Genomic DNA, 21,836 nt, shown 5'->3' on the forward strand with positions numbered 1-21,836 from the left:
ATAAAAGAAAGTGAGTACATCAAGATCGAGAAGACAGAGGACTCCTGTAAACTGACCATCTCCTCTGCGCGGCAGGAACACTGCGGCTGCTACACGCTGCTTGCAGAAAACAAACATGGCTCCAAGCAAGCGCAGATCAACCTGACGGTGTTCGGTACGTTCACACTCGGGGGCTTTATTGTCACATGCCTGATACAATGGAACGAATTCTTCACCTAAGAATTTCTCCCCAAACCTCAAGGTACTGAACACAAGTGACGTTACACCCGCCCTGACTCCTCTGTTGCCTCATCACTGCCCAAATCCCCCCAGTGATATCAGGGAGCCCCCGTGACAGCTGTTTACATATAGCGTAACATTATACAGGGTGAATTACCAGCGAGCCGCGCGCGATCACCATTGTTACATCTACTATTTATATCCTGATCAGCGTCGCTGTCACATTTCCATCATTTATTTTTAGAAATTATTCCCAGTGCAATAAACATTAATAAAGTAAATGAGCTGCGGAGTCAGTAACGGAGACTGGGAATATCATTATATATACTTATCATTATATATAGCTTATTACCGGATGAATAACATGGCGTATCCCGGCCCCTCATCGGCTTCACCACGAGCGACGATGTGTAAAGCCTGGTAAAATAAATGCTACAGATGAGTAATACAACTCTGATGGCATAAATTATATACTGCCCCTATGTACAAGAATATAACTACTATAATACTGCCCCTATGTACAAGAATATAACTACTATAATACTGCTCCTATGTACAAGAATATAACTACTATAATACTGCCCCTATGTACAAGAATATAACTACTATAATACTGTCCCTATGTACAAGAATATAACTACTATAATACTGCCCCTATATACAAGAATATAACTACTATAATACTGCCCCTATATACAAGAATATAACTACTATAATACTGCTCCCTATGTACAAGAATATAACTACTATAATACTGCCCCTATGTACAAGAATATAACTACTATAATACTGCCCCCTATGTACAAGAATATAACTACTATAATACTGCCCCTATGTACAAGAATATAACTACTATAATACTGCCCCTATATACAAGAATATAACTACTATAATACTGCTCCCTATGTACAAGAATATAACTACTATAATACTGCCCCTATGTACAAGAATATAACTACTATAATACTGCTCCATATGTACAAGAATATAACTACTATAATACTGCCCCTATGTACAAGAATATAACTACTATAATACTGCCCCCTATGTACAAGAATATAACTACTATAATACTGCCCCTATGTACAAGAATATAACTACTATAATACTGCTCCCTATGTACAAGAATATAACTACTATAATACTGCCCCTATGTACAAGAATATAACTACTATAATACTGCTCCTATGTACAAGAATATAACTACTATAATACTGCCCCCTATGTACAAGAATATAACTACTATAATACTGCCCCTATGTACAAGAATATAACTACTATAATACTGCCCCTATGTACAAGAATATAACTACTATAATACTGCCCCCTATGTACAAGAATATAACTACTATAATACTGCCCCCTATGTACAAGAATATAACTACTATAATACTGCCCCTATGTACAAGAATATAACTACTATAATACTGCCCCCTATGTACAAGAATATAACTACTATAAAACTGCCCCCTATGTACAAGAATATAACTACTATAATACTGCCCCCTATGTACAAGAATATAACTACTATAATACTGCCCCCTACATACAAGAATATAACTACTATAATACTGCCCCCTATGTACAAGAATATAACTACTATAATACTGCCCCCTACATACAAGAATATAACTACTATAATACTGCCCCCTATGTACAAGAATATAACTACTATAATACTGCTCCCTATGTACAAGAATATAACTACTATAATACTGCCCCTATGTACAAGAATATAACTACTATAATACTGCCCCTATGTACAAGAATATAACTACTATAATACTGCCCCCTATGTACAAGAATATAACTACTATAATACTGCCCCCTATGTACAAGAATATAACTACTATAATACTGCCCCTATGTACAAGAATATAGCTACTATAATACTGCCCCCTATGTACAAGAATATAACTACTATAATACTGCCCCTATGTACAAGAATATAACTACTATAATACTGCCCCTATGTACAAGAATATAACTACTATAATACTGCCCCCTATGTACAAGAATATAACTACTATAATACTGCTCCTATGTACAAGAATACATCTACTATAATACTTCCCCTATGTACAAGAATATAACTACTATAATACTGCCCCTATGTACAAGAATATAACTACTATAATACTGCCCCTATGTACAAGAATATAACTACTATAATACTGCCCCTATGTACAAGAATATAACTACTATAATACTGCCCCTATATACAAGAATATAACTACTATAATACTGCTCCCTATGTACAAGAATATAACTACTATAATACTGCCCCTATGTACAAGAATATAACTACTATAATACTGCTCCCTATGTACAAGAATATAACTACTATAATACTGCCCCTATGTACAAGAATATAACTACTATAATACTGCCCCCTATGTACAAGAATATAACTACTATAATACTGCCCCCTACATACAAGAATATAACTACTATAATACTGCCCCCTATGTACAAGAATATAACTACTATAATACTGCTCCCTATGTACAAGAATATAACTACTATAATACTGCCCCTATGTACAAGAATATAACTACTATAATACTGCCCCTATGTACAAGAATATAACTACTATAATACTGCCCCCTATGTACAAGAATATAACTACTATAATACTGCCCCCTATGTACAAGAATATAACTACTATAATACTGCCCCTATGTACAAGAATATAGCTACTATAATACTGCCCCCTATGTACAAGAATATAACTACTATAATACTGCCCCTATGTACAAGAATATAACTACTATAATACTGCCCCTATGTACAAGAATATAACTACTATAATACTGCCCCCTATGTACAAGAATATAACTACTATAATACTGCCCCCTATGTACAAGAATATAACTACTATAATACTGCCCCTATGTACAAGAATATAACTACTATAATACTGCCCCCTATGTACAAGAATATAACTACTATAATACTGCTCCTACATACAAGAATATAACTACTATAATACTGCCCCTATGTACAAGTATATAACTACTATAATACTGCTCCTATGTACAAGAATACATCTACTATAATACTGCCCCTATGTACAAGAATATAACTACTATAATACTGCTCCTATATACAAGAATATAACTACTATAATACTGCCCCTATGTACAAGAATATAACTACTATAATACTGCTCCTACGTACAAGAATATAACTACTATAATACTGCCCCCTATGTTCAAGAATATATCTGCTATAATACTGCCCCTATGTACAAGAATATAACTACTATAATACTGCCCCTATGTACAAGAATATAACTACTATAATACTGCCCCTATGTACAAGAATATAACTACTATAATACTGCCCCCTATGTACAAGAATATAACTACTATAATACTGCCCCCTATGTACAAGAATATAACTACTATAATACTGCCCCTATGTACAAGAATATAACTACTATAATACTGCCCCCTATGTACAAGAATATAACTACTATAATACTGCTCCTATATACAAGAATATAACTACTATAATACTGCTCCTATGTACAAGAATATAACTACTATAATACTGCTCCTATATACAAGAATATAACTACTATAATACTGCCCCTATGTACAAGAATATAACTACTATAATACTACCCCTATGTACAAGAATATAACTACTATAATACTGCCCCCTATGTACAAGAATATAACTACTATAATACTGCTCCTACATACAAGAATATAACTACTATAATACTGCCCCTATGTACAAGTATATAACTACTATAATACTGCTCCTATGTACAAGAATACATCTACTATAATACTGCCCCTATGTACAAGAATATAACTACTATAATACTGCTCCTATATACAAGAATATAACTACTATAATACTGCCCCTATGTACAAGAATATAACTACTATAATACTGCTCCTACGTACAAGAATATAACTACTATAATACTGCCCCCTATGTTCAAGAATATATCTGCTATAATACTGCCCCTATGTACAAGAATATGACTACTATAATACTGCTCCTATGTACAAGAATATAACTACTATAATACTGCCCCCTATGTACAAGAATATAACTACTATAATACTGCTCCTATATACAAGAATATAACTACTATAATACTGCCCCTATGTACAAGAATATAACTACTATAATACTGCCCCCTATGTTCAAGAATATAACTGCTATAATACTGCCCCTATGTACAAGAATATAACTACTATAATACTGCTCCTATATACAAGAATATAACTACTATAATACTGCTCCTATATACAAGAATATAACTACTATAATACTGCTCCTATATACAAGAATATAACTACTATAATACTGCTCCTATATACAAGAATATAACTACTATAAAACTGCCCCCTATGTACAAGAATATAACTACTATAATACTGCCCCCTATGTACAAGAATATAACTACTATAATACTGCCCCCTACATACAAGAATATAACTACTATAATACTGCCCCCTATGTACAAGAATATAACTACTATAATACTGCTCCCTATGTACAAGAATATAACTACTATAATACTGCCCCTATGTACAAGAATATAACTACTATAATACTGCCCCTATGTACAAGAATATAACTACTATAATACTGCCCCCTATGTACAAGAATATAACTACTATAATACTGCCCCCTATGTACAAGAATATAACTACTATAATACTGCCCCTATGTACAAGAATATAGCTACTATAATACTGCCCCCTATGTACAAGAATATAACTACTATAATACTTCCCCTATGTACAAGAATATAACTACTATAATACTGCCCCTATGTACAAGAATATAACTACTATAATACTGCCCCTATGTACAAGAATATAACTACTATAATACTGCCCCCTATGTACAAGAATATAACTACTATAATACTGCCCCTATGTACAAGAATATAACTACTATAATACTGCCCCCTATGTACAAGAATATAACTACTATAATACTGCTCCTATATACAAGAATATAACTACTATAATACTGCTCCTATGTACAAGAATATAACTACTATAATACTGCTCCTCTATACAAGAATATAACTACTATAATACTGCCCCTATGTACAAGAATATAACTACTATAATACTACCCCTATGTACAAGAATATAACTACTATAATACTGCCCCCTATGTACAAGAATATAACTACTATAATACTGCTCCTACATACAAGAATATAACTACTATAATACTGCCCCTATGTACAAGAATATAACTACTATAATACTGCTCCTATGTACAAGAATACATCTACTATAATACTGCCCCTATGTACAAGAATATAACTACTATAATACTGCTCCTATATACAAGAATATAACTACTATAATACTGCCCCTATGTACAAGAATATAACTACTATAATACTGCTCCTACGTACAAGAATATAACTACTATAATACTGCCCCCTATGTTCAAGAATATATCTGCTATAATACTGCCCCTATGTACAAGAATATGACTACTATAATACTGCTCCTATGTACAAGAATATAACTACTATAATACTGCCCCCTATGTACAAGAATATAACTACTATAATACTGCTCCTATATACAAGAATATAACTACTATAATACTGCCCCTATGTACAAGAATATAACTACTATAATACTGCCCCCTATGTTCAAGAATATAACTGCTATAATACTGCCCCTATGTACAAGAATATAACTACTATAATACTGCTCCTATATACAAGAATATAACTACTATAATACTGCTCCTATATACAAGAATATAACTACTATAATACTGCTCCTATATACAAGAATATAACTACTATAATACTGCTCCTATATACAAGAATATAACTACTATAATACTGCTCCTATGTACAAGAATATAACTACTATAATACTGCTCCTATGTACTAGAATATAACTACTATAATACTGCTCCTATGTACAAGAATATAACTACTATAATACTGCTCCTATGTACAATAATATAACTACTATAATACTGTTCCTATGTACAAGAATATAACTACTATAATACTGCCCCTATGTACAAGAATATAACTACTATAATACTGCCCCCTATGTTCAAGAATATAACTGCTATAATACTGCCCCTATGTACAAGAATATAACTACTATAATACTGCTCCTATATACAAGAATATAACTACTATAATACTGCTCCTATATACAAGAATATAACTACTATAATACTGCTCCTATATACAAGAATATAACTACTATAATACTGCTCCTATGTACAAGAATATAACTACTATAATACTGCTCCTATGTACTAGAATATAACTACTATAATACTGCTCCTATGTACAAGAATATAACTACTATAATACTGCTCCTATGTACAATAATATAACTACTATAATACTGTTCCTATGTGTCACGGGGTCCTTCTCTGGTATCACTTTATTCAGGCAAAATACGAAAAAGTCCATATTCAGTCCACCCCACAAAGGATAAGATAGTCCAGAATAAGAATGCAGTCCAGTATCAGGATAAAATGTCCAGAGAAACGAGATTCCAAAACTCTAGCACCAGAGGATAAAAATGGGTCCTTCTCTCTGAAATGCAGCCTTTTCACCATCTTGTCTCTACTGGAACTGACCTGTCCAGCTGCTGTTCTTCCCCCCACCCCCTTCCTTGTTCAGGGGTAGTCAAACAAGTTGCCTCCCAGAGGAGAACAAAGGGCCTTAGGGATTAATGCACTACAGGGGGTCATCAAGAGACAGATACAGTGAGGCTGTAGACTTACAATGTAATAAGAAAAACTATGAAAATAACTGGAATTGTTAAAAATAGGAATATACAAAAAATGACATCCACATAACATATCACACCATCACAACGTCTCCCCCCCCCCCATAATAAGTGAGCACGCCATGAGGTCTACACAGACCTCTGGCCTGCTCACTTTAGTCCACATTGCTGTTATTTATAGTTCCTTGTACAGTGGCAGGGGTAGGTCGGCCTGGGGAGCCTATGGTTCTTCTTGTCGAGACAGTCCATCGGCGTTCTGGTGTTGGCTTCCCCGCTTGTGTTGGATGGAGAAGCTGTAGGGTTGTAAGGACAAGCTCCACCGCAGCAATCTTCCATTGTCCCCTGATACGCGATTCAGCCATGTGAGGGGGTTGTGGTCTGTAACAATCGTAAAGTCTCTGCCATACATATATGGCTGCAATTTTTTTAGCGCCCATACGATGGCAAGGCACTCCTTTTCACTAGTGGCATAGGCAACTTCCCGATCCAGTAGTTTCCGACTGGCAAAAGCAACAGGATGTTCTTCTCCGGCGGCGTTCACTTGGCTAAGTACTGCCCCAATCCCAAAGGTGGATGCATCTGTCTGCACGAGGAACCTGCTTTTATAATCCGGGGCAGCCAAGGCAGGAGCAGTGATGAGGGCAGTCTTTAACGCTGAAAAGGCATCCTCGCATGCCGTCGTCCACGTCACATTCCTAGGCATGTTCTTGCGGGTCAGGTCGGTTAGGGGCTTGGCCAAGGTGCTGAAATTAGAAACAAATTTGCGATAGTAACCAGCAGTTCCTAAAAACGCAAGTACCTGCTTTTTAGTCTGGGGTCTACACCAGTTGCTAATGGCTTCCACCTTGGCAGGCTCAGGCCTTAGTGTCCCACCCCCTACTCTATGCCCGAGGTACTGCACCTCAGCCATCCCTATTTGGCACTTATCAGGGCGAATGGTCAGTCCTGCAGTAAGGATACAGTCCAGCACTATGCCCAAGTGTTTAAGATGTTCCTCCCAGGTTGTGCTAAAAATGGCGATGTCGTCTAAGTAAGCACAGGCAAAGTCCTGACATTGTTGTAACAGTCGATCCACCAGTCTCTGGAACGTAGCGGGGGCAGTTTTCATCGCAAAGGGCATTCCCAGGAACTCATAAAGCCCAAATGGAGTAATGAAGGCTGAGCGTCCCGAGCGTCCTCTGTTAGGGGTATCTGCCAGTACCCCTTGCTCAAGTCTAACGTGGTCACAATTTGGGCACTGGCCAGACGATCCAATAGATCATCAATCCTGGGCATGGGATAAGCATCACTCTTGGTGGCATAATTTAGTCATTTGTAATCAACGCAGAATCGTGTTGTACCATCCTTCTTGGGGACCAGGACGACAGGAGAGGCCCAAGAACTGTGAGATGGCTGAATAACTCCCAGTTGTTTCATCTCCTCCAGTTCGTTCTTTATCATGCCTTGAACAGCCTATGGAACCCGGTAGGCAGCCTGCTGGATGGGACGTTGTCCGGGGGTTTCCACATGGTGACTGGTGAGGGTAGTCTTCCCCGGCTTTGAGGAGAAAGCAGCAGCCCTCGGCCTTAGTACGGCGACAATATCGTCCTTTTGTATATCCGATAAATGGGAGCCCAGGGGCACTTGTTCCAGTGATTCTCCCGCTGGGCAACCTGGAGGAGATCTGGGAGATACTCGGCGGCGGTATCACTAGGGGGGTGGCAGACAGCTAGAACAGGCAGAGATCGGTTGTGGTAGTCTTTCAGCATGTTAATGTGGACGGTTTTCTGTCGTCGACCACTAGAGTCCAGGGCAATAACATAGTTAGTGTCATTAATTTTCTTGAGAACCTGATAAGGGCCTTCCCACACTGCTTGAAGCTTGTTGGCAGGGGAAGCAGTAATCATGAGCACTTGCTGTCCTTCCATAAATTCCCGGTTCCTGGCATTACGGTCATACCAGGTTTTTTGTCTGGATTGAGCCATTCGCTGATGTTCTTTAGCGAAGGTAGCTAGCTGGGCGAGACGGTCTCTGAGCTCTAGAACATAGGGAACGATGGGCATTCTGGTGTCTGAGATGTCTCCCTCCAAATGTTCTTTCAGAAGAGTAAGAGGCCCACGTACCTTCCGGCTAAACAGTAGTTCGAAGGGAGAGAACCCTGTGGACTCTTGGGGAACCTCCTGATAGGCGAAGAGGAGATGTGGCAGGTAAATTTCCCAGTCTTTTTCAACGTCAACGAAAGCCCTCAGCATATTTTTTAGGGTTCCATTAAAGCGTTCACATAGTCCGTTGGTCTGCGGGTGGTATGGGGTGGTGCGAATGGCTCGAACACCACAGGTATGCCATAGGGACTGGACCAGATCTGACATGAACTGAGTGCCTTGATCCGACAATATTTCACTAGGAAACCCTACCCGGGTAAAGATGGTAACAAGGGCCTCGGCTACCTTTACTGCTGTAATACTGGACAGGGCCACAGCTTCAGGATACCTAGTGGCATAGTCCACCACGGTCAGGATATGTTTTTTCCCCGACCTGCTGGGGTGGGCCAGAGGACCTATGATGTCGACGGCTACACGTTGAAATGGTTCCTCAATTATGCGCAGGGATTGCAGGGGTACCTTATGTCGAGCTCCTGGATGCCGCATTCGCTGGCACACATCACAGGTGCGGCAATAATGGGCTACCGACTGCGAGATGCCCGGCCAGTAAAAACTTTGGGTGAGTCTCTTTTCAGTCCTTTTTCTCCCTTGATGCCCAGCCAAGGGGATATCATGGGCCAGTTGAAGTAGCTGTGCCCTGTACTTCTGAGGGACAATGAGTTGCCTGGTCGTTGCGTCAGGGTTGCCTTGGTCACTGCCCTTTGTTACACGATAATACAGTCCGTTTTCTCGAGTGAAGCCATCCCCATTATCTCCCATGTGCCCAGTTTCTGCCTTTCGCCTAAGGGCTGCTAAGGTAGTGTCACCCTCTATTTCTCTCCTAAACTCCTCTCTGTCCCAAGATTCTCCCAGTGTAGTAGCAGCGAAAGTATTGCTTACCGACTCTGATGCGGTTCGTGGTGGTTGCTCCGGTGGGGTCCGGATGACGTAGTGCTTGAAGGGCCTGTAGCCGGGTGACTGCTCCCACAAATTGGCACTGTAACTCCCCAAGGTCGTTCCCAAGGAGGATATCTCCCATAACTCCAATCCAACACAGTTTTTCTCCACAACCATAATCCAAACGCACAGAAGCTCGCTGTATATATTTGCGGGCACCACCCGCCAGGACAATGGGAATTCCCGGACCCTGGTAAATTGCCTCGGGTCGAACCACACGGGGGTCAGCGATAGTCAAGAATGCCCCCGTGTCTCTAAATACTGACACTTTGTATCCATCAATAAAGACATCCTGCAGGTGGCGTTGCCGTTGCTCTGAGTAGCTAAAGGACAGAGGCCGGAGTCCGTACACTCCAGGAGGGGTATCTATGGTGCCGTGGTCGGTGGTCCACTCTGGTGGGGTTGGTGGTAGCTCTTCCTCAGGTGTGGTGGAATGTACAAGATGCACTGGACGAGGTGGGGCTGCGTGGGGCTCCCTCCGAATCTTGGAGGGACAGCCAGACTGCAAATGTCCAGGTTGCCCACACCCATAACACCTCCTCTCTGTGATACCCCCAGGTCGTGGTCTTAACTGTTGGGGCCTAGGATTGTGAGGCGTGATTGCCATCGGCTTGTGACTAGGTGGAAGGGCAGATATAATTGGAGGAGGACGGGGTGCAGGAGCAGGCCGTGGTTCATTGTCCAGAGGCCTCCTCCATTGCGGCCGGATAGTAAGGGCTTCATCGGCCAGGGCTGCAGCTCTATCCACGGTACACGGCGTGCTCTCCCAGACCCATTCCCGTACCTCTGCAGGGCACTTGGCAAGAAATTGTTCTATAAGGAACGCCTGTATAACATCTTCCACAGTAAAGGCGTTTTCTGCTTCCAGCCATCTCCGACATGCCTCGGACATCTTATGTGCATACATCCTAAACGATCCCCCCGTGGTGCATGGGAGGTCTCGGAACTTGGCCCTATATGAGTCTGGGGTGATAGCATGGTGATCCAGGATAGTCCGCTTTACAATGTTATAATCCCGATTCCGCAGTGCATCAATGGTTCGGTAAGCCTCCGCCAAGCTTCCGTTCAGGAGCCCCACTAACAAACGCATCCAGCTAGAGTGGGGCACCTCCATCACAGCACACTGCTGCTCAAAGTCTTTGAAGAACCCCTCCACATCTCCAGAAGCCTCATCAAATGGCTTAAACTCTGTCCGGGTGATCCATACAGGCTCCCGGATTGTTGGGGTTACACTCCACATTGCGTTACTCCCTTTTTCAAGCTCCATTGCTTCCTGTCTCCGCTGTGCCCGGCGGGCAGCCTCCTCATTGTACTCCTGAGAGACGCCGGGGCCCAGAACCGCCATCTCTTCTTCATACCACACCAACCACTGGCTTTTCTCGATGGGGATCCCTGTCTCCAGTGCTCGTCCTTCAGACATCTGGGAGGAGGTGGCCAGGCTAGCGCCCACCAGTAGATCGATTAAGGCCTCTTTAGTCAGTTGTCACGGGGTCCTTCTCTGGTATCACACAATCAACAGAGCAAACGAAGAGTGAACAATTCCAAGACCTTTATTCAGGCAAAATACGAAAAAGTCCATATTCAGTCCACCACACAAAGGATAAGATAGTCCAGAATAAGAATGTAGTCCAGTATCAGGATAAAATGTCCAGGGAAACGAGATTCCACAACTCTAGCACCAGAGGATAAAAATGGGTCCTTCTCTCTGAAATGCAGCCTTTTCACCATCTTGTCTCTACCGGAACTGACTCGCTGCCGTTCTTCCCCCCACCCCCTTCCTTGTCCAGGGGTAGTCAAACAAGTTGCCTCCCAGAGGAGAACAAAAGGCCTTAGGGATTAATGCACTACAGGGGGTCATCAAGAGACAGATACAGTGAGGCTGTAGACTTACAATGTAATAAGAAAAACACTATGAAAATAACTGGAATTGTTAAAAATAGGAATATACAAAAAATGACATCCACATAACATATCACACCATCACAACCCCCATCATCCCTGACCCCGGAGCTCACAATCTAATCTCCTATCACACAGTTTATCACTACTCCCATCATCCCTGACCCCAGAGCTCACAATCTAATCTCCTATCACATAGTTTATCACTACTCCCATCATCCCTGACCCCAGAGCTCACAATCTAATCTCCTATCACACAGTTTATCACTACTCCCATCATCCCTGACCCCAGCGCTCACAATCTAATCTCCTATCACACAGTTTATCACTGCTCCCATCATCCCTGACCCCAGAGCTCACAATCTAATCTCCTATCACACAGCGTATCACTACTCCCATCATCTCTGACCTCGGAGCTCACAATGTAATCTCCTATCACACAGTTTATCACTACTCCCATCATCTCTGACCTCGGAGCTCACAATCTAATCTCCTATCACACAGTGTATCACTACTCCCATCATCCCTGACCCCGGAGCTCACAATCTAATCTCCTATCACACAGTGTATCACTACTCCCATCATCCCTGACCCCAGAGCTCACAATCTAATCTCCTATCACACAGTGTATCACTACTCCCATCATCCCTGACCCCGGAGCTCACAATCTAATCTCCTATCACACAGTTTATCACTACTCCCATCATCCCTGACCCCAGAGCTCACAATCTAATCTCCTATCACACAGTTTATCACTACTCCCATCATCCCTGACCCCAGAGCTCACAATCTAATCTCCTATCACATAGTTTATCACTACTCCCATCATCCCTGACCCCAGAGCTCACAATCTAATCTCCTATCACACAGTGTATCACTACTCCCATCATCCCTGACCCCGGAGCTCACAATCTAATCTCCTATCACACAGTGTATCACTACTCCCATCATCCCTGACCCCAGAGCTCACAATCTAATCTCCTATCACACAGTTTATCACTACTCCCATCATCTCTGACCTCGGAGCTCACAATCTAATCTCCTATCACACAGTTTATCACTACTCCCATCATCTCTGACCTCGGAGCTCACAATCTAATCTCCTATCACACAGTGTATCACTACTCCCATCATCTCTGACCTCGGAGCTCACAATCTAATCTCCTATCACACAGTGTATCACTACTCCCATCATCTCTGACCCTGGAGCTCACAATCTAATCTCCTGTCACACAGTGTATCACTACTCCCATCATCCCTGACCCCAGAGCTCACAATCTAATCTATCACACAGTTTATCACTACTCCCATCATCCCTGACCCCAGAGCTCACAATCTAATCTCCTATCACACAGTTTATCACTACTCCCATCATCCCCGACCCCAGAGCTCACAATCTAATCTCCTATCACACAGTGTATCACTACTCCCATCATCCCCGACCCCGGAGCTCACAATCTAATCTCCTATCACACAGTGTATCACTACTCCCATCATCCCCGACCCCAGAGCTCACAATCTAATCTATCACACAGTGTATCACTACTCCCATCATCCCTGACCCCAGAGCTCACAATCTAATCTATCACACAGTTTATCACTACTCCCATCATCCCTGACCCCAGAGCTCACAATCTAATCTCCTATCACACAGTTTATCACTACTCCCATCATCCCCGACCCCAGAGCTCACAATCTAATCTCCTATCACACAGTATATCACTACTCCCATCATCCCTGACCCCAGAGCTCACAATCTAATCTATCACACAGTTTATCACTACTCCCATCATCCCCGACCCCAGAGCTCACAATCTAATCTCCTATCACACAGTATATCACTACTCCCATCATCCCCGACCCCAGAGCTCACAATCTAATCTCCTATCACACAGTTTATCACTACTCCCATCATCCCCGACCCCAGAGCTCACAATCTAATCTCCTATCACACAGTATATCACTACTCCCATCATCCCTGACCCCAGAGCTCACAATCTAATCTATCACACAGTTTATCACTACTCCCATCATCCCTGACCCCAGAGCTCACAATCTAATCTCCTATCACACAGTTTATCACTACTCCCATCATCCCCGACCCCAGAGCTCACAATCTAATCTCCTATTACACAGTGTATCACTACTCCCATCATCCCTGACCCCAGAGCTCACAATCTAATCTCCTATCACACAGTGTATCACTACTCCCATCATCCCCGACCCCAGAGCTCACAATCTAATCTCCTATCACACAGTGTATCACTACTCCCATCATCCCTGACCCCAGAGCTCACAATCTAATCTCCTATCACACAGTGTATCACTACTCCCATCATCCCTGACCCCAGAGCTCACAATCTAATCTCCTATCACACAGTTTATCACTACTCCCATCATCCCCGACCCCAGAGCTCACAATCTAATCTCCTATCACACAGTGTATCACTACTCCCATCATCCCCGACCCCGGAGCTCACAATCTAATCTATCACACAGTGTATCACTACTCCCATCATCCCTGACCCCAGAGCTCACAATCTAATCTCCTATCACACAGTTTATCACTACTCCCATCATCCCCGACCCCAGAGCTCACAATCTAATCTCCTATCACACAGTGTATCACTACTCCCATCATCCCTGACCCCAGAACTCACAATCTAATCTCCTATCACACAGTGTATCACTACTCCCATCATCTCTGACCTCGGAGCTCACAATCTAATCTCCTATCACACAGTGTATCACTACTCCCATCATCCCTGACCCCCGAGCTCACAATCTAATCTCCTATCACACAGTGTATCACTACTCCCATCATCCCTGACCCCAGAGCTCACAATCTAATCTCCTATCACACAGTTTATCACTACTCCCATCATCCCTGACCCCCGAGCTCACAATCTAATCTCCTATCACACAGTGTATCACTACTCCCATCATCCCTGACCCCAGAGCTCACAATCTAATCTCCTATCACACAGTGTATCACTACTCCCATCATCCCCCACCCCAGAGCTCACAATCTAATCTCCTATCACACAGTTTATCATTACTCCCATCATCCCCGACCCCAGAGCTCACAATCTAATCTCCTATCACACAGTTTATCACTACTCCCATCATCCCCGACCCCAGAGCTCACAATCTAATCTCCTATCACACAGTGTATCACTACTCCCATCATCCCTGACCCCAGAGCTCACAATCTAATCTCCTATCACACTGTTTATCACTACTCCCATCATCCCTGACCCCAGAGCTCACAATCTAATCTCCTATCACACAGTTGATCACTACTCCCATCATCCCTGACCCCGGAGCTCACAATCTAATCTCCTATCACACAGTGTATCACAACTCCCATCATCCCTGACCATATACAGTTGTGGCCAAAAGTATTGACACCCCTGCAATTCTGTCAGATAATACTCAGTTTCTTCCTGAAAATGATTACAAACACAAATTCTTTGGTATTATTATCTTCATTTAATTTGTCTTAAATGAAAAAACACAAAAGAGAATGAAGCAAAAAGCAAAACATTAATCATTTTACACAAAACTCCAAAAATGGGCCAGACAAAAGTATTGTCACCCTCAGCCTAATACTTGGTTGCACAACCTTTAGCCAAAATAACTGCGACCAACCGCTTCCGGTAACCATCAATGAGTTTCTTACAATGCTCTGCTGGAATTTTAGACCATTCTTCTTTGGCAAACTGCTCCAGGTCCCTGATATGTGAAGGGTGCCTTCTCCAAACTGCCATTTTTAGATCTCTCCACAGGTGTTCTATGGGATTCAGGTCTGGACTCATTGCTGGCCACCTTAGAAGTCTCCAGTGCTTTCTCTCAAACCATTTTCTAGTGCTTTTTGAAGTGTGTTTTGGGTCATTGTCCTGCTGGAAGACCCATGACCTCTGAGGGAGACCCAGCTTTCTCACACTGGGCCCTACATTATGCTGCAAAATTTGTTGGTAGTCTTCTTTTTTTGAATCAGATCTTTTTTATTAAACATTCAGGAATCAATACAGAAAGAATATGACATCTTATATAGCTAGTAAAATTTACATTGAGAGCAAATATTATTTAAAGGGTAAAACTCTTCCTGTGTAAGAATAAATAAAAAGAAGAAATCTCAAAACACAGATATTTGCATAAAATTGAGCCTATAAACAACATGGCTCCACAAATAAACAAAAATCAAAATTATACATCAGTGCCTCATTTCAGCGGGAAAACCATCCCCGCCAGCCGCGCCACTCCGCATCATATTTCGCCCCCCCCCGCCCCCCACGGATATCAGGTCCAATCCACCCCAGCTCCCTCCCACCGCGCCACTCAAAATCTACTTCGCCACAAAGGGCACTAGACTTTATTTTCACCCCCCAAGCATCCCCTCATCGCAAGCACAACAGCAACTGGTCCAACATCGCATCCCGTACCAGTGCGCCCGAGGGGAGACCCGGTGACTCCATCCATGGCTGCCAAATTTTGTAAAACTTTCTTAATGCATTTCTTTTTAAATAAGCCCCCCTTTCCAATCTGATGACATTATTTAGTTTATTTTTAAGCTCTGACAATGTTGGTGGCATAGGATCCAACCAATGATATGCAAGTATCTTTCTTGCCTGATACAGGATACGTGCTATTCCCAGGGCCACTGCAGAGTCCGGGTCAACCCCCTCCTCCCACAAATTCAACAAACATAGACGAGGTGACGGTCGTATTGTGATATGGTATACTTGGGCTATGAGTCCCAGGGTCTGCCTCCAGAAATCCCCAATGTGCCCGCACTCCCACATAACATGCATCAAGTGGGCATCATCCTGCCCACACCTAACACATTGTGTATTGGGCCTAAGTCCCATTTTAAATAATAAGCTGGGTGTTTTATATACCCTGTGAATGAGATATATTTGCGAAAGCCGCTGGCACTCAGAAACCGCCATTTTAGGGACCTGTTCTAGAATATCGGACCACTGGTCCTCCGTCAGGGGGCCAACGTCCCGTTCCCACTTATTCTTAGCAGCAGTCAGTGGATATGTCTCCAGATGGGCAGGCAATAATCTTTTATATAATTCAGAGATAAGTCCCCTAGAAGACTCAGATGTAAGCAGCATATGTAGTGTTTGATTATGTGTCACTATCACCGGATTTGTCCTTCTCTGTTTTTCCAATGCATGCCTTAGCTGTAAGTACTGATAACAGAAGACGTGCGGGAGGTGAAATTCTGTTCTCAATTGTTCAAAACTCTTAAGAGTATTATTTTGCAAAATTTGTGACACCAGATAAATCCCTTTATCTTCCCATCTTCCGAACCCCACCAGCTTTTTGATCTCTTGCAAATCCGGATTTCGCCACAATGGCCACAATTCCGTAGGCCCATTTATCTTCAAAAGAGACTTACCCCTATCCCACACCCTGAAAATCATAGCCAACGTGGGGTATCGTGCCCCATTTATCTGCCGTCTTCCCACCTCCAACCGGCACCCTGGATATTTCCATACCGATCCTTCCCTCACAATATCACCACCATTGTCACACGCCCCGTCTCTACCCCAACCCTTAAGATGTTGCATCTGGGAGGCTATAAAGTATATGAATGGGTTTGGCACCGCCAATCCTCCCTCCTCCTTCCCTCGCTGCAGTATCTCCAAGCGAATCCTAGCCTGTTTTTTCTTCCAAATTAATTCCCGGAATAATGTATTTATTTTTGCAAAAAAGTCCCTACAGATCCACACCGGAGAATTATGTATCAAATATAATAATTGTGGCATCATTACCATTTTGATTAAGTTAGATCTACCAATATTCGACAACGGCAGGCGACACCAAGTATGTACTTTTGCTCTAAATCGCTGCAACAGGGGCTCCAGATTCAGAGCCCGAAAATCCTTCGGGGCAGGACTAACAATTATACCCAGATACTTAAACCTCCGAACTACAGGGACCGGTATCTGCAAATCTGAGAAATCCGCCGGGAGAGGGTCTATCGGCATTAAAGCTGATTTGGACCAATTAATCCGAAGACCAGACCTCAGCCCAAATTCTCGAATGACCTCCATTGCCGGCAAAATCGAGGAATGTACCTTATCTAAATATAGAAGTAAATCATCCGCGTACAATGATATCCTCAACTCCACAGTTCCACATCTGAATCCCATTATTTCTCTCGACTTCCGAATTGCAACTGCCAATGGCTCCACCGCAGTAGCAAATAGCAAGGGCGAGAGCGGGCACCCCTGTCTAGTACCTCTCCCAAGAGGAAAAGACTCAGAGACCCTGCCATTAGCCCCAACCTTCGCCACCGGCGAGCCATACAACAGCCTCACCCAATTTATAAATCTGTGTCCAAAGCCCATTTTCCGAAGTACCGCCCACAAAAAACCCCACTCCAAACTATCGAACGCCTTAGCGGCGTCTAAGGACAAAATTGCTCTTCCCCCCAACTCCCCAGAACTATGTTGAATCCCCAAGTATAGTTTCCTAAGGTTCATAGATGTGGCTCTGCCTGGGATAAATCCCATCTGATCCTTCTGTATAACAGATGAGATAACTCGGGACATCCTATTGGCGAGTACCTTGGACAATAATTTAACATCTGTTGATAATAGGGAAATCGGGCGATATGAATCCGGAACCTCTGGATCCTTTCCGGGCTTTAATATTAAAACTATCAAAGCTTCCCTCATAGATGGCGGGAGGACCCTCTGCCTTTCAGCCTCTTCAAATACCTTAAGTAGCTTAGGTAGCAGTAAGGGTGCATAGGTTTTGTAAAACTCGCCAGGCAGGCCATCCATTCCTGGAGCCTTTTCATTTTGCATCTGACCAAGCGCCTCCTCCAACTCCTCCAACAGGATGTCCCGATCCAATGAATCCCTATCGCTATCAGCCAATGCAGGGAGAGAGAGAGCATCCAGGTACCGCTCAATCTCAGTCTCCGTGAGACTGCAATCTGATGTGTATAGTCGCATAGAATACCTCCTTATCTCACTCACTATGTCCGCACTGTCTGTCACAGGACCACCCGAGTCCGTTTTTAGCCTATTGATATATGAAGATCCGTCCTGTGCTCTAATGACCGTGGCCAATAAATGTCCTACTCCCTCCCCCTCTATAAAATATTTTTGTTTGAGGAAATAACGTTTATTTGCTGCCGCCGACATGAGGTTTTCCCTGAGCGACCCCTGTGCCTTCTCCAAAGCTTTTTTAGTTTCCTCTGTCGGGTTGAGTATCACCGCAGCCTCCGCAACAGACACCTCCTGGATCAGACTCTGGGTGTAGCGTCTATTTTGGCTTTTCCGTGTGCATATTCCTCTAATATATAAGCCCCTGACATAGGCTTTCATGGAATCCCAGACTATGTGTGATGATGCAGAGTACTCATTAAGTTGAAAATATTCTAGAATGGCATCATGCAAAGATCCCCCTATAAGCTGGATCCAGAAGGGATTAAGCTTCCAGATAGGTCTAGATAGGGTGAGGGGGTGTCCCCATGAAAGTGTGACATGTAGCGGCGAGTGATCAGATACACTTCTAGGCAGGTAGGCCACCCCTCGTACATATGGGGTCATGAGTGTATTCCCAATGGCCAGGTCTATCCGTGACATAGCGTGGTGGGAGCTAGAGTAGCAGGAAAACTGTCTGGCTGTGGGGTTTTGGACACGCCAAAGATCTACCATACCCAGCTCCACTAACGTTCTAGCAAATGAGGTTGAGGCTGCATCCTCTGATATGTTTCCCGAATGCAACTTATCCAAATAGGGATGCAAATATGTATTAAAATCTCCTATTAGAAGAGTCGGCGCAGGGGGAAAGGAACCCAAAATAGACAAGATTCTTTTTACTGGTTCGACTGAATAGGGCGGGGGGATGTATATGGCAACCAAAATAAATTGTATACCGTATAACGTGCAAAGCAAACATACAAATCTGCCCCCAGGGTCAACCACTGATTTAGTACATGAGAAGGGGATGGACCTGTGCACCAGCACACTGACACCCCGCGCATGGGTCGAGTACGTGGAATGATATTCATGTGAAACCCATCCCTTTCTTAGCCAATGAATATTATCTTTCACCATGTGGGTCTCAGACATACACAGGATAGCCGGGAGAAATTTCTGCATATTAGTAAATATAGCACATCTCTTATTTGCATCCCCGAGCCCCCTAACATTCCACGCTACAATATTAAGTGATATCGCCATAAGAGCAGACTAAAAAATGAGAAATCGGAACATACTCCACTCCCGAGGGAGAGAGGCAATCTCCACCATCCCTCAGTACAATGAATTGGGCGACACGGCTGACGCACATCACATCCCACAGAACAATTAGGGAATACAACAACAAACGAAAAAAACAAAGGAGGGAGAGGGAGCACTGCACACCAGTGCACAGCGCCCCTACCCCCAAACACAAGTGTAACTTGCACATTTCTCTCAAATAGAGAGAATCAGGGCTAGAAAACTCGCCCAGAGTCCATGCAGGGAGAAGGGTCCACAGCTTGTCACTGTAACGAGTGTCCACAGCAATCCGGTCAGCTCCCGCCCTGAATCCGAAATGGAATGAACAGTAGTAATTATACCAGCATAGCGTCCTAGACAAAAAGGAGTAACAACACCTGGTGGCGAAAAAAGGGAGAACTTCAAGTATTCTTCCTCCTCATGGACCTCTCATTAATATCCAGCCAGGACAGCGCCATTCCCGCCGTATCAAAAAAGTGCGTTTCTCCATTCACATCAATCCGCAGTCTAGCAGGGTACATCATGGAATATGTCACCTGTAAGTCACGTAGGCGTTTTTTAATCTCAATAAATTGCGCCCTTTTACGCTGCACCTCCAGGGAAAAATCAGGGAAAATGGAGACTTTCCTCCCATTAATAGCAAGTTCCTTAATGTCTCTGGATCTGCGCAGGATAGCATCTCTATCTTTAAAGTGTAGGAGCTTAAGCAAGATGGGACGCGGGGGTGCTCCCTCCCGGCGGGGGGGCACGCGTAGGGACCCTGTGTGCTCTCTCAATAGTAAAGAATGGGGACAAAACATCTTTACCAAAGGTGTCCATTAGCCATTTTTCAAAAAAGCCAAGTGAGTCAGTCCCCTCCGTCCTCTCCGGAACCCCCACCAGTCGCAGATTACTTCTACGGGAGCGGTTCTCTAAATCATCCACCTTGTTCAGCAGTATTGTAATATTTTGCGTGGCTTTTCCCAGCTCCCGTGTTATTGGTGGCAATTTATCCTCCGTCGCACCAACACGCTCCTCCAGTTCCCCCACCCTGGCAGTCACCCCTCGCAGCTCTTGTTTAATACAGGCCATGTCCTTGGTGACAATCTCCATTTGATTACTTAGAGTGGCCAGTGTGGTATTGCAGGAGTTAATTGCTGCGAGGATTTCTCCCAGTGTGGGCTCAGCAGTCACAGACTCCGGCTGCTCCCCATCCCCCACTCCTTCCTCCTCCAGCACAGGCCCCTGTGTCTGCACATGTTGGGCTGAAGGGGGGCCCAGTTTACTCACTGTTCCCTCCCTGGAGAGATGATCCTCCAGCTCCATGCTGCATCCAGCGTCTGCCTCAGTCTGTGCACTGGGCGATCGAGCAGCAGCAGGAGGCACCCTTGCATATCGTTCCAGCCTGCCAGCAGCTCCCATCGCTCCACTACCAGCCGACTTGTTGTTTGCTGGTGCCATCCTGGATGTAGCAGAGGCGCGCCCCGGCGTCTCCTTATCTTTTTTACTGCTGCGGTTCGACATGGCCCAAGGATCCTCCGCCGTCTAAACGCCCAGGGAGATATTGCAGCCCTCCAGGTCAGTGGGACTCGTCAGCAGTGCCGGTAATCAGGATTTATTGTCGGATCCGGGCAGGAGCTCTCTCA

The 21,836-nt window shown here is 43.5% G+C and overlaps 1 protein-coding gene across 3 annotated transcripts in view; it reads left to right on the forward strand.

The window, feature by feature from the left end:
* Nucleotides 1-21,836, forward strand: part of MYLK (myosin light chain kinase) — a 196,699-nt gene that overhangs the window by 110,333 nt on the left and 64,530 nt on the right. For all 3 annotated transcript variants that reach the window (XM_073545258.1, XM_073545255.1, XM_073545256.1), the window contains one exon: nucleotides 1-154. In XM_073545258.1, the coding sequence (XP_073401359.1) occupies nucleotides 1-154 (154 nt within the window). The remainder of the gene's footprint in view (nucleotides 155-21,836) is intronic.

The sequence above is a fragment of the Dendrobates tinctorius genome, unplaced genomic scaffold, assembly GCF_039654945.1.
Source record: "Dendrobates tinctorius isolate UK_male_01 unplaced genomic scaffold, ASM3965494v1 ptg000143l, whole genome shotgun sequence".
NCBI lineage: Eukaryota > Metazoa > Chordata > Amphibia > Anura > Dendrobatidae > Dendrobates > Dendrobates tinctorius.